Source organism: Lepidochelys kempii, chromosome 12, assembly GCF_965140265.1.
Source record: "Lepidochelys kempii isolate rLepKem1 chromosome 12, rLepKem1.hap2, whole genome shotgun sequence".
Lineage (NCBI taxonomy): Eukaryota > Metazoa > Chordata > Testudines > Cheloniidae > Lepidochelys > Lepidochelys kempii.
In genome coordinates, this window is record NC_133267.1 from 37,421,700 (window position 1) to 37,436,422 (window position 14,723).

At 46.1% G+C, this 14,723-nt stretch overlaps 1 protein-coding gene across 3 annotated transcripts in view; it reads left to right on the forward strand.

Annotated features, from left to right (window-relative positions):
- The first annotated feature begins 532 nt into the window (after window positions 1–532).
- Window positions 533–14,723, forward strand: part of JPH3 (junctophilin 3) — a 123,587-nt gene continuing 109,396 nt past the window's right edge. For 2 of the 3 annotated variants that reach the window (XR_012154539.1, XM_073308146.1), the window contains exon 1: window positions 539–1,741. Coding sequence is in view for 2 of the 3 variants with exons in the window: in XM_073308146.1 (XP_073164247.1) it covers window positions 1,360–1,741 (382 nt within the window). In the remaining variant the exon portion in view is untranslated. Of the gene's footprint in view, window positions 1,742–14,723 lie in introns of all 3 variants that reach the window. The other variant, XM_073308147.1, reaches the window with a different exon arrangement.

Consider the following 14,723-nt stretch of genomic DNA (forward strand, 5'->3'; position numbering starts at 1 on the left):
GCCCCAAGGCTTGGCGGGGGGGGGGGTTAACAATATGTTTGGCCCCATAACATTAAGATAAATCGACTCTCCTTTCTTTTAAGCAGGGTCCAGAAGCACAGACTAGCCAGCAATTAAATATGGGGAGAGGGGTAGGTGAGGAATGGAGAGGCAGCAATAAATAAAGGAGACAAGGCAGAGGGTTTGTTTTTCCTCTAGGTACTGGGCTGGCAGATTCCAGCCTGCCATTAATCATCACCCCGCCGCAGGCTAACCCCGCAGCCTGTTTTGTCTGAGATAAGCCCGCTGTGCCCAAGGAGGTAGTGGGTTAAGCATCTGGTGGGAGAGCTCTCTTCTGGGAGTCTCCACATTACGCAGTTCCTGTCTCTTTAAATCCGGGCTGAGCATGGAATCGAGAGCAGCCCGCCTAGGAGCTGTTCTCCTTAATAAGCAAGATTTATAACCACTGGGAAGACGGGAAGAAGGGGACCGAAGGGAGAGCGGGGGAAGCAAGGCGACCCCTCTTCCCCCCCCCCCCGCTCCCCCCCCAGACTGGAGATACAAAAACAAGAGACACCCCCCCCTCCCTCCAGATCCTTCTCCCCCCACCCCATCCTTCCCACTGCTGAAAGCATCTTTGCACCAAGATGCGGGACTTATTGCAAAAGCCGAGCGGAGGCCGGGCGGAGTGAGGCTTGCAGGGGGAAGGAATCAGAGCAGCTCCCGTTGTTTCCTAGGGTGAGGAGAGAGAGCGCGCGCGTGTGTGTGAAGCGCGCGTGTGTGTGTGTGTGAGCGCGAGCGCGAGGCGGGGAGACACAGACACTGCATTGCTGCTGAGCCACGAGCCTCCACTATGCTGCCGCCGCTTCTGCCGGGGCTGGGGCGCGCGAGTCAGCATCAGCAGCGGGCAGCCCCCGGTGGAGGTCACAGGCGTGGGGCTGAGACCCTGGGTGTCTTCTGATTTGAGAGGGATTCTTTAAAAAAAAAAAAAAAATTGTTGGCAGTTCGTCTCCCCCTCTCCATCCCCCCCCCCACACTTTCTTCTCCCCCTCCCCCGTTATTTCCCTTTCCTGGGCTCTGCCTTGGATGATTTTTAGGTGGAGTCGTTTGCACCAAAACCCTTCAGCTGCTGCTGCTCTTGCTGCTATTTCCCCCCACGCCCTCTCCCTCCCCCTTTTTTTTTTTGGTGTGATACTGTTTCCACAGCAGGAGAAGAAGGGACTGATCCTGAGGATCCTCCTAGAGGATGAATAACCCCAAGACATTGACTGAAGCAGCACGCTGGACCTGGTGCACCATTCAGATTTGATGAAATAATTCAGGTTTTTTTGCCATTTTCTTTTTTCACCTTCTGGGGGCTTTGCAAACCGAATTACATGCATGTCCAGTGGGGGAAGGTTTAATTTTGACGATGGAGGCTCCTACTGTGGAGGCTGGGAGGACGGAAAGGCTCACGGCCACGGAATCTGTACCGGCCCGAAGGGTCAAGGCGAGTATACCGGCTCCTGGAGTCACGGCTTTGAGGTGCTGGGGGTCTACACCTGGCCCAGTGGCAACACTTACCAGGGCACCTGGGCACAGGGCAAGCGCCATGGCATCGGTGTGGAGAGCAAGGGGAAGTGGGTGTACAAAGGAGAGTGGACTCATGGATTTAAGGGACGGTACGGGGTCCGTGAATGCACTAGCAATGGGGCCAAATATGAAGGCACCTGGAGCAATGGATTACAGGACGGCTACGGGACAGAGACCTACTCGGATGGAGGTAGGTGATGTGTTAGTATCTTCTGAGCTGGCTCAAGCCGTGATAAAAGGAAATAAGAGGTTAGAAGAAATCTCCCCTGCCTCCCCCATAAGAGGGACCCTTTGCCTGGGCTGAACTCTCAGAGTTTGCAGCCTGCTAGTTGGGAGCAAGTGATGATCATACCAGTTTCCTACAGGGTACAGGAAAACCAACCCAGCATGGCATTATCCCAGCGTTTGCCACAAGCTGCCTCATATGTTCAATGGGGCTCTAAGCTTTTTCTCCCTACTTAGATGACCAGAGCTTTTCAGAGGAGGGTATGGGAGCAAGAGGGAGAAAGATCTAATGCGGGAAAGCAGGAGGCAGCGTAGCCAAGTTGAAAGGAGATAGGCCAAGTTGGATTCAGAGTCATTACTGCACCACCATAACCTGTAGGATCTCCACCAAGCCTGCAAAGCAGCCATGGATAGAATGGACATTGCACTGCTGCGAGATCTTGTACAGATATTTGAAACTCTAGCTATAAGAAACAGATGGCAAATGCTCTCAGCAAGCGTCAGATCTTTACATCCATGTATCGCCTTCCTGTCCCCTCCAAATGCAAACCTACACTTGATAATACTGGGCAAGATAATTTCATTCAAACAGGGTTCTTATGCTCCTATTTCACTACAGCTTAATGCATTTTGTACGGGCTCAGAGGGATAGAAAGAGCTCTTCTCTCAGCATGGCTTAATAAAATGTTGAGGGGAAATGTGGATTAAATAAAAACAAGAAAACTCAGTGAGGGTGATCAAAAATTGTCAGACTAACAGGCTTTAAAGCCGAACAGCTGTATTTCTGCTGCAAGTGGCTGTATCATTCCATCTAATCTAAACTGCCACCATAAGAATAATCAGGCCTATCTGCTAGAAGCCAATGGAATTAACAAGGCTGGCCTGTTGTTTTTGTTGGGTGTGTGTCTATCAAAACTGGGCTTTCCAATGGTGTTCTTTTCCAGAACTCTCAGACTGAGATAGGTCTATAAACATTGCAATTTTGTGTCTTCCTGGAAGCTGGGAAAAAGCTCTTCTTGCAAGATATGTCTCTGGAAAACACAGCTCACTGCTTTATGATAAGATAAGAAGGCAACATTAAATGTTACCTGAAACAGCTTTTAGTTTTTCCAAAAAGAAACAGAATGATCCATTTAAAAAAGTAATAATTTTGCACTGCTAGGGTTTTCCCCAAAAGAAAATACAATTGCAGCCTTCTGCTTCACATAGCTGGGAAAGAATCAGGAGCCCATTTTAAATCTGTTTTGTTTGTGTTGTGAAGCAATCTTTAAATACTGATAATCTTCTGTGCAGAGGTAATCTAGGTTTGGAAATGATTTTTTTCTTATGCACTTGAAATGCTAGGACAGGATCTGGACAGCTTCGGTATGCACCTGACCACAGTACTGCCTTTCTATGCCCCTCGTGACATCTAGGCCCTGATAAACAATATTTTCAGTAGAGACAGACTGAAGTCAGGCTGTAAAAGTCTCAAACTACATGGCTCTGCGAACTGCATGTCACCAGACTGGCCGAGCATGCATGCATGCAGAATACGCAGTCACCAGCAATGCATGCCCGTGACTAGTTGCAGCGGAACAGTTCTTTGAGAAGTAAGGGCACCAGAGCCAAATTGGGGGCAGACTAGGAGCAATTCTTAGTTCTCAAGAACCTGCCGGAAACAAAGCTTTCATCCCCATCTAGTCTGTGCTTGGGATTTAAAAAAAAAGTGTCTTATTTTAGGAAGGGTTAAGAAAATTGCTAGGTTAAAAAGAAGGATGGCATCTGTAGCAAAATTATTTCAAGTATAAGGGTAGGGAAAAGGATGTGATAGATAACTACATAAAGTGGTACCTATGGTTAGGCCTGCAATTACCAAGAAAAACTACAAAGCACAAAATGTATACTCCAGTGAACTGGTTGTACTCTTTTCAAAGCACAGCTCCTCATAACATCTCATTCTGATGCTCACCTTGGGACAACTGAACCCAATAGAAATCGCACTTAGGTGAACTCTGCTCCAGCATCCCTGGGTACCAAGAAGCCATGGTCCCTTCCTGAATGGATGTCGCCACTTTGTCTGGGCAAAAAGGCCAGATCTGGCATCTCCCGGCTTCCTGGCGCTAAATCTAAATGATCACCATGCATTTGGATAATTGGGTCCAGATGTGTGCAGTCATTATATTGAAAGAATAATTGTCTGGCTATCATAAGAAAGAGGCAGCTATTGGAAATTATGTGCATCTCATTAATCTAGCCAAATTATTAGTTTAGTCACTTTCTGGTGCATTGCAATCATTGTCCCATCATCTGTTGCTTGCCACCAATACTAAACTTCAGTCCCTTGCATTGTATGGTAAATCAACTGGTGCTAAATGAGGGATCACCAAATGGGTAGCAGGGATTGGAAAACAGGATGCTAGTGAATGAGGGGTTTTGACTCAAAATTTTACTTCTTCAACAGTAGATAGAAAAGCAGCAAAGAATCAGCAAAAGTCTCACAGCTACAGCGATCCCTGCCAATGCTGACTTTGGGAAGCCGTATTTTGCATGGAATAATGCACAAACGTATTGTGCATTTTGCTTGGATTTAGGATATGGCATGCAAAGAATTCAGTTTTGTTTCCACCAGTCACTCTTCCTGTCCTGCTCACAGACATGTGTGTCTTCCCCCTGCCCAACACACACATTGTTCTCACACCTGTCTCTCACACACATCCCCCGTATGCAGATCGCAGACTCTCACACCTCCCACAGACACACTCATCACCAGGCACATGCTCAGTCTTGCCATACATACCCACATAGTCCCTCAGCCCCATACAGATGCTCACAGTCTCCCTGACACATCCACTCAGACCACATAATTATGTCCCACAAACAAAGAACCACATGCATGTAACATGCACCCACCATGAGCATTGCAAACACACCCTTCCCCATATCACACTGACATTTACACACACACACACACACACCCCTGCTGCATACAGATACACTCACTTCCATGCACAGTCCCATAGATATAACTCCCACACAAACCATATTTTGCAAAGATATCACACCCCAACTCCTCTGACTCAAAACCCTTCCTGCCCTCTAGCCCAGACTCCTACTTATGCCCATTCATAAACAGGCTTCAAATGAATGATTTACTGTTTGCTTTATGTCGAATTCTGATACTGGGCCTGATTTACCACTGGGTTACTCCAGTTTTACACCAGTGTCACTTCACTGGAGTTATACTACCATACAACTGGATTAATGGAGATGTGAATCAGATCTGCTGTTTACGGAGCTACCGACCAGAAATCTTTTGAAGGCATAGGCCCTGATTCATCAAGGAACATTACTGTAGGCACAACTTGAAGCAAGTGAATTGTTCCATTGAGTTCTTTACTGAATTGAAACCTCAGTACAGCTTGGTTAAAATGTGAAACAATTTCCCGCAAGTTGAACTGGGGAGGGGAGCAGGGGGGAGGAAGAGAAATTATAAAAAAGAACCAAACCACAAATCAAGTAGAAAATAAAGTACAGAAATCCTTTAAAAACAAACACACACCAACTAGCAGGAAAAGCTTTGTATTTTGAAGCAGATTCTTTCTTAGTTGCTAAAACAATGGTTACTAAGAGGTGGGGTTAGGGAAATTAAGCAAATATCAAATTTAATGTTGCTAATCTCAGGCCTAAAAATGGCTGCTAAAAAAATAGCCTTAAAAGCTATTTTCTTTCCTACCCATCTCGATTTTAGCTACTTTATATTTGGAAATTGAGGCAGCGTTGGGTAAAGAATACCAAGAAACAGCACCCTCTTAAAATAGCTAAGTGATACAGTAGTGATTAGGCCTGACTGACGTTCACAATTTGAATTACCCTCGCCAAACCTCAAGGGGAAAAAACCCACAGCTCAATCAATCTAGTCTCTGAAGACTGGCTTGTCTCTCTTCAGGACCTTGGAGAGAGACAGTAGCACTGTGCTGAATGGGCATGTCTCACCAAGCCCATGCTGAGAATATCTACTCCTCCATTCTTAGCAGGACACTTACAAAAGGGTCCGTGTAGCTCTTCCAGGTCTCTCTTTAACAAACCCCATACAAGCCAACAACCTGGGGGTGAATAGTTTGCATAAATCAAGTGAACATTCTTTTAACTCCAGAGAACGTGCTCCATCATAAACGCTGTGTAGGATGCTTCATGCAATAAGAAATGTTTCTCAGTGTATTCTCTCTCCATTTGTTATCATACCACAAACACTAGGGCAGGATAAATGACCAAAAGAAGATCAAAGGCTAACTGCAAGAATGCTTATGTGCCATACGTAGGTGATTTTAGCAGGATTTATATGGGAGTCTGGTATTTGAAGTCTCGGGGCAAACATCTGAGGTTGTTTGGGCCCCAATAATTTGTATGTCTTATAAACCACTTACATCCACACAGCCATCCCAAACCAAAAGGATTATCCTCAATATCAGTCTTCCAAAGTTCTCCTTGTCCACATGCCTGGGGTGAATAATTTATTTGATGGGTAAGTGCAATATCATTTGTATTTTCACTAAGCACGGGTGAGCAATTTGATTTTGTGCCTGGACTAGCAAATTTTCATGACTGTTTTGGAAGACTGCCATAGAGGTCTAGAGTGCTTTGCAACCAGTAAGAAAAAAGATGGAGGTGTCGGAAACTGTCCTGGGTATGCTCAGGCCTAGGAGGCGAGGGTGGGGTTGGTGCAAGGCTGGAGCAGGACTAAGGTTTGGGGAGTCTGTTGCCACTATCAGGCAGGAATGAGTTCCAAGCCCCAGAGTGGTGTTGAGCAGACTGAGCAGCTGATCCTCCTGTGAGGCTTCAATACCTGGTCTGGGCGTCACAAGACCAGTTCCTGGCTTTTGGATTGGCTGGAGCCTAGCACAGGAGTGACTCATCACCACCCAAGGGGCAGATTGGTTCAGTGGATGGGAGATGAGGCTTGGAGTCAGGAGGCTTGGATTCAATACTTGACTCTGCCATGTTTAGCCTGGCTTAAGACCCTTAACATCTCCATGACTCAGTTTCCTCATCTATGAAATGGAGATAGTGATACTTATAATGCTGCTTTTGTCGAATGCTCGGAGATCTACAAACAAAACGTTTTAAGTGTTGTTATAATACAAAATACCTACCCCCCACCCCCAAAAGCCAGAGAATGAAATTAAGTCCTTGCCCTGTAAATCCTATGAACTAAAGGTGTAAATGGGTGGGTGCAGTAGAGATGGAACAGGAATGTTGGGTGGAGGGCCCACATTTACCTTGTATGTCTACAAATTTAGGGCCAATTTCTGCTCTCAGTTACGTCCATTCAAACCCTCCTGAAGTTAATGCAACAGAGAAGAGGATGTGACCCATTTTCCTTAATGTAGAGGCAATCTGTTTTAAACTAACGCTGCATATTGTCATTAAGGGTGCTTGCAGAATCTAGTGTCTGTGTTGTATTGCTATTTGCATTGATGTTTTTCCACAGGTTTTCTTAATGCTGCAAGGAGCCAACCACCCACAAGGACAAATTTACATGAGAGCTGTTCATATCCTGGATGGCAGAAGTGCCATGGAAGTGTCAGCTCTCAAGTTATTTTGTTCCCATAAATGGCTTGTTGTAGCATTTTAAAAAGTCAGTGGGAAACAAACACAAATACTGAGTGTTCTTTAAATATTCAGGTTCCTACAGAATCCAAAGGCGAAGACCTAATTGCTGCTAATAAGCTGATTTTAAAATAATTATTGTTAATTTCATTACAATAATAGCTTTATTTATAAAGCACCCAGCTGCCTAGAAGTTTACTGGGTATGGTTCATGCTTAAAATACAAGAATGATAAGAAGTGAACAATAATTAAAACAGAACAGAAAAATGATCAAAATACTAAATGACACACATAACATGTTACTTCATTCAAAGCACAGAGAGGTACTCAAGTAATAGGAGTCTGGCCCAGGTAATAACAAACAAACACAGGAATTTGCAGACAGGATCAGACTAGTCCAGTGTCCTGTCTCTGACAAGGAGTAACCCCAGATGCGTCAGAGGAAGGTTTAAGAATCCTGCATTAGGCAGACGTGGGATAATTTGCCCCACACAGAGACCAGAATGAGACCTAACAGTCAGAGACAAACTTGGGGCCTGAAGCACACTGTTTAATATTGCTTCCAAAATCTGTCATTGTTAATTGTTTAACTCTGGGTATTGTAGATATCCACAGAAGTATCCAATCCCTTTTTGAATATTTATTATTAATGATTATTATTATAGCAGAGACTGAAGCTTTTATTCAGAAGATCTCAAAGTCAGAGAGTCAGAGTTCAAGGCTGGAAGGAACCAGCAGATCATCTGGTCTGATCTCCTGTATAGCACAGGCCACCACCCACACACTAAACCCAGCATCTGAAACTAGACCCAAGTATTACAGCCCAAAGGAAACTAGACTATAGTGTGCCATAGGCAGAGAATGGGCAGGACAGAGGCACGCGAGACACATACAACAGCAGGGAAATGATGAAGTGAGATATACCTAGATAATCCTGGCAAGTAACCTGCACCACATGCTGCAGAGGAAGGCAAAAATCAAACTCATGCTCACTGCCAATCTGACGTGGGGGAAATTCCTTTCCGACCCCACATATGGTGATTGGTTAGACTCTGTATGTGTGCAAGAACCAACCAGCCAAGCACCCGAGAGAAAGAATGCACAGTGCCACCTCACAATCCAATGACCTGTCTCTGGCCATGGCCATCCCTGATGCTTCAGTGGAAGGAGATTAAAAAAAATTATGGCAACACCGCAAGACATGTGGGGTGGAGGAAACCCTTGCTGACCCCTGCAGGAGCTCGGCTGGAACCCTGCAGCATGACCATTTAGAAACACAAGACAAAGTGCTTTACCAAGGTTGGGAAATATTATTTCCATTTTACAAGGGGTGGTGGAAACAAAGTCACAAATAGATGAGGAGTGAATTGCCTAAGGTCACAGAGACCCCAGACTATAGCGGGACTAGTCACGTTTCAGTGGTCCAGGATTGGAGCCATAATGAGCTAGTGTCAGAGTCAAGACTGTAGCATAAAACTAGAAGGCAGGTTTCTTGTGCTAAAAGTACTAGCCAGACCACCTCCCTGTCTGCAATATCAGGGCCAAGGAGTGCTGCCATCTCATACAGCATCACAGCTATTAGAGACAGAAAAAGACCTATTAGATCATTGAGTCTGCTCTTGCAAGGGCAGGAGACAGTCCCCTGACACAGACTGTATCAGATGTTAAATTGATGCTGCACTTGCTCTCCGCCAAAACTCAGAAGAAGCAAGGAGGAGATTACAGGCATTTTAGAGAAGCTGGTACTCTCCTTTCCATGCTGCTTCCAAGTATTTCTTGCCAATTTCATTCAGGGGGTTTTAGATTTTAAACACTAAAGTCCATTATTAACTGAGCAGCTCAGCTGAGCTTCGTCTAAAAGGACCAGATATGTTTACCTTAGGGCACATTTTCCCGCAAAATGTCAGGCCTGATCCTGCCTCATTTAAGTCAGTGGGAGCTTTGCCATTGTCCTCTAAGGGCCCAGCCCTGCTCCGATTGTAAATATATATCATTAGCGGGGCTTCGTGGCTCCTTTTTTAGGGGAGGCTTTTCACAAGGATAGAAGAGATCTGGAAACGGAACTCATCTCTTACTCCTAGAGGTTATCCCTTCAAACCAGGGTCAAAGCACATGAGCACAGGGTGTTCTGCAGAAGCAGGATGTTGCTTAAGCTACCACACCCAGCGCTGTACCCAGAGAGACATTCAGCGTCCAGGGCTGTCATCTGGCACCTCCTGCCAGCACCAAAACTCACGCAAAAAATAATCTATCATAGGAACAACTGAAATGGGAAGATTGGAACATCCTTAAAAACAGCCTTGCCATCACTTGTTTATTGTGACTCTTGGGATCTTTGGTGTTTTTCCTCAAAGCCCCAACTTCTGGAATCAGGTGATTCTGTGAGATTCTCAGCTTCATTTGTTTTTTTTTCTAAAGTAAGTTTGTAGAGAAATACTTGAAAAGGTGGCCATTAAAGGCTCAGAAACCAACTAAAAAGAACCCAATATGTATTATTTTTAAAAATGGTATGGTTTTTAATTCAAATCTCATGATTTGGCAGGGGTGGGGAGGAAGAAAGCAAGCAGGAACCCATCTCATGATTTTTGAATGTTTGGGATTAGCATTCATGATAAACATTTATGTTCTGCTTTACCCTTGACATGACTGAAGAAAAATATCAGAATGGTGTAAACACCAGGGAGGCAGAGGAATTATTCAGGATTGGACAATGGAATAATGGGAGGAAACTAAGAAAGAGGAAATGGTAACTGACTACTGGCGGAAAATAATACTTTCTGATACTGAGATATATTAATGTGTAGAATTATTATTAGTTAATTGAATGTTGACATGCTTGGAATTGTACAAACCACAAAAATAAGGAGATGGAGCCTGCTCCGCAGCTGACTCCAATGGTGTCATGCAAATTTACACCAGCTAAGGGTCTGGCTCAGTCTGGAAGAGCTTACAGCGTAACAACGAGATGTAGATAACATGAGACACAGACATTATGTGTTTATAGTGTCCATGCTGTGCTGGAGAGGGTATTACACTGAGGTGGGCTAGTGTGTACAAGAACTGGGGGTCTCTGTAGGTGGAATTGAATGGGGAGTGAGGGGTTTGATGCACTGGAATGAGAAAGTCAGTCCATGCCTGCAGGACAGCGTAAAAGAGATTACGATGATGGAGAGGGATTCATAGATCCCAAGGCCAGAAGGGACCACTGTGATCATCAACTCCAACCTCCTGCATAGCACAGGCCAGAGACCGGCCCCCCAAATCATTCCCAGAGCAGAGCTTTATGAAAAACATCCACTCTTGATTTAAGAATTGCCAGCGATGGAAAATCCATCAAGACCTTTCATAAATTGTTCCAGTGTTCATTTACTCACTGCCTGCTAAAAAAATTGTGTGTCATTTCCAGTCTGAAAATGTCTAGTTTCAACTTCCAGCCACTGGATCCAGCAAGAATAAGCAGGAAGTTTTGAGGCTGGAAGTGGTGGAAGCTCCTGTCTCTTGGTTTATTTAAAGCTGGACCAAACTAAGCCCTAGCAAATGTGGACACAGACAACGGCCCTGGGCACTGGCAAGGAGATAGACCAAGCGGGTTATTTTCATCCCCAGAGTCTAGAATTTTATTACTGTGCTTTCTCTTCCCAGCTACTCTCTTTTTCAGCCCTGGGCAGTAGGCATAAATCAGGAGGTAGAAGGCCCAGATCCTGCAAAGGCATAAGGATGTGCTTAGCTTTAAAACAGGAGTAGCCCCAGTCAGTTAAGCATGTTCTTAAGTCTTCAGGATTGCCATCCCCCAAGTTAAAAACAACAAATTCCTCCTCCAAAACGTCATGGGATTGGCCCCAAAATAAGGAGTTTAAAAAAAGGGGGGATTGTGGGGTTTGGTGTGTCTTTTGATTGAACTCCCCTGCCCCACCCGCACGTGGAGTGGTGTGCCAATTGGTGTCGCCAGTGCAACCCCAATTGCACTGTGTGAGTCTGACCCTCGCTGCAGAATCTCGTGGCTGCCTGAGGGTGCAGAGCTCCCAGCTTCTCCCCAAACGTCTCATTAATTAATTGCCGCCCCCATCACCACACATCCCTGCCCTTTCTCCAGCCCCAGCCATTCATTATTCAGCCTCTACATCTGTTCTAGCCCTTCCCTCAGGTGCCCCGCTGCAATTCCCAGGATTCTTAACCCCACTCCCCCTTCCTAGGCCTGGTAAGGGCAGGAAGCAGACGGACCCATTGTTCACAGCGGGGCAAAGGGAAGTAGAGCTGCTGCGTTCTTTCTGCTCCCTCCTTCCTTGCCCCCCAAAAATCCTCGCAGCTCCTGAGGGGAGAGGGAAGAGCTCTGCCTGTCTCCTGATTGGCTGCTCTTTCCCAGGAGGTGAGCAGGTGGGGATGGCAGCCAATTGTTCCCCCTTACCCCCAAGCAATGCTGAAATTAGTGGGAGGACTGGCACTTCTGGCCCTAATGCAGTGGTCCCCAAACTTTTCAGGGTTGGACCCCCACCCTTGCCCTATTCATGCCACCCCCTCCCCGAACTGGGGCCAGGTACAGGGCTGCAGCTTGGAGGAAGGGGAGACAGGGGTAAGGGGGCTGAGACCATGGCCAGGGCCAGAAGCCAAGCTAGGTGGCACCCCCTCTCCATCCCTGTGGGGGTTGGCCCAGGTCCAAGCTGCACCCCTCCAAATGGTCCTCCTCACCCCCTAGGGGGAGGCATGCCCCACCGTTTGGGGACCTCTGCTATACTGGTGTAAAGCACCTTTATTTTGATATATCTGCAGCCGTACTAAGGGGGAGTGTGCCCGTATAGTTAAAGCGGTACCACTTTTGCATTTAGACAAGCCCTTAGCAACATGAGACTTTACTACAATGAGCTGCTGTGAAAGCTTTGCTGCAAAGTGTGGCAAGATCACAGAGTTTTGAGGAAGATTATAGGGTTGGAGGATTAGCAGAGTGAGAATTAGCCAGATTCGACTGTATTTTGTGAGAGAAGCATATTAGAAATATTAAGGAGGCTGAATGTATTTTAATGCAGTTAGCATCTTACATGCTAAAGCCCAATATGTTCCTCCCCCCGCATCATGCAGAGAGGTCCATGAGGGTTCACCTGCATAGCTCTGATTGTAGGGCTGTTGCTTTGCTTTGTTAGGAAGCCTGGATTGAAGCATGCATGTGAGCTCCCTCCAGAGCAGTCAGTCTGTTCCTGGGGACAGTTATGGGTCTTATTTCTGCAAGCTACCTAACTCGCTCAATTCCCACTAGCTTCACATGGAGTTAGCACAACTGAGCAGTCCAGTGCTGTCAACCCTAAGCATTCAACAATCATTGCAAACCCCGGTCAGGCCCCCAGAATTGTGAGATTGGCTTTAAAATCATGATAGTTCCCCTCTCCCCATAAATAGGCTTGATTTGCCTTTAGGGGGATCATTTTCCTCCACCTTTGCTCTGCAAATAGAGGGCTAGAGATTTCCCTTTATAAAATGAAAGCTGAGATTCTCACGACTCCAGGAACTGAGACTTTAAGAAACGCAGCAACTCACTAGAACTAGCAACCACAATTTTTTTTAAAGTTATTCTCCTCTAAACACTGGCTGGAAAAGGAAGTTACGAATGAAACACACACAAGATTCATGGGGGAGGATGGGATATAGATACAGGGTTAGTGGGGTGGGCAGAAAGGCTAAGAATGTATTTGTATTTTACAGTACATGGTGGGGAGCAAATTGAGTTTTTGCCTCTCAAAGCATGTAGCCTAAATGCCTTAGAAGCCATTGTCAGGAATGCTCTAAAATGTATACATTAGTTTGCAGGGATTCCTCCGTTACAGATGTGAGCCTAGCTAAATGTGTGTGTCATTTTCTGGTTTGACTTCTGCCAAATATTCCTGGGGGGAATATACCCAACCTGGTTAGCCCACATGGATAGTGGCTTAATACCATGATGTGTTGGGAAATCTCTTCCCAACTGTGGCCATATTTAGTAAAATCTAGTCATGGTCTGAACATATATAATCAAAGGAAGGGCTGGGAGGAGGTTAGTCTGCAGCTGGCTCCATGTCTACTTGGCATTGCATACACTGTACTGTCACTGAACCTCATCCAGTGCCTCAAGCATCACTTGCGGCTCTTCCTAGACCTCTATGTGACTCCAGTGATAGGTTTAGATCACCATTTTAGGTGGAGCTCTGCAGCCCTCCTTAGCTGCCCGTGTGTTGTTAGCCATGGGCAGTTCAGAAGCATCCCCTTAGTCCTCTGTTGCAGCTACTGGGCTGTTTATTGCAGGTCAGGTTCTCCACTGGTAGAATTTCTAGTGCAGCTTCAGGCACTGGAGTGACTGCTCCCTAGGTGGATCTATGAGCAGAAAGATCAAAGATCTTTGTGTCAAATCAGCAGTTGTCATTGGTGCAGATATTGGGCGGAAGGTACAAGCAATTGACTGGTGTCATTTTCTCACTTTTTAGAGTGGAGCAAAGCTCCCTGTGCCCTGACACAGGGAAACTCTTCTTGGGTTAAAGTGACAGTGGTGGGACCACAAGGGGAAGGGTGCCCCTAGGGACAAACAGCAGCTTAAACACACAAGCCAAATACAGCCCCCCCACACACACACATACACACAAAGATGAATGGGGCATCACACTATTTGAGCCACAGTCCAAATAAGGTGGCCACTTGATGCTTTCTGCTTCTGGCACACACACACGTGTATATGTGCACATCCATCCATGGATGAGTAATTACATGTATGTGTGTATGACTATGAAGACAATTAAAAACTATCCAAAATAGACAACATTTCAAAATGCTTCCCATCTCTGTTCACCTGTCCATCAACACTGGTCCTGCAACTCAGAATCCCGTTGCCATTTTTGTATTTAATAAACACTGGTACTCTGTCTAAAAACAGAATACCTCTGCCCAGCCATGGGGGAGGCTGCTACATGACCACCCCAGTTTGGGGTGCCCCTTGCAATCTTGGGAAAAGTCGGCATTTACTTTTTCCAAAGAAAATGGGTCTAAACTTCAGAAGGGCCAGGCACCCACAGCTCCCAGTCCAGCACCTTGACAATCAGGCCCCGTCATCTTAGTGCAGTGCCCAACGCCCGCATCAGCTGGCACCTTGGTCAGCAGCGTTAGCAGAGACTGGACCCGATGGGTGGATGTGGTGACTGAACTACCCCTTTTGCCTGTAGGGTGATCACTGAGTCAGCGCCGAGACATGGTGGCTGAGGACGTGGAGCAAGGAACCATCATTCTGTCACTGCTTGTGATGTCCTTGTTCTCTAGGGCTGTCTGGGAGTTGACTCACTGCTGATGCACCCCCTCAGGGCTGGAAATGGCCAGCTTTCCCTTGCTAGCATCCTCAGCTGACCGG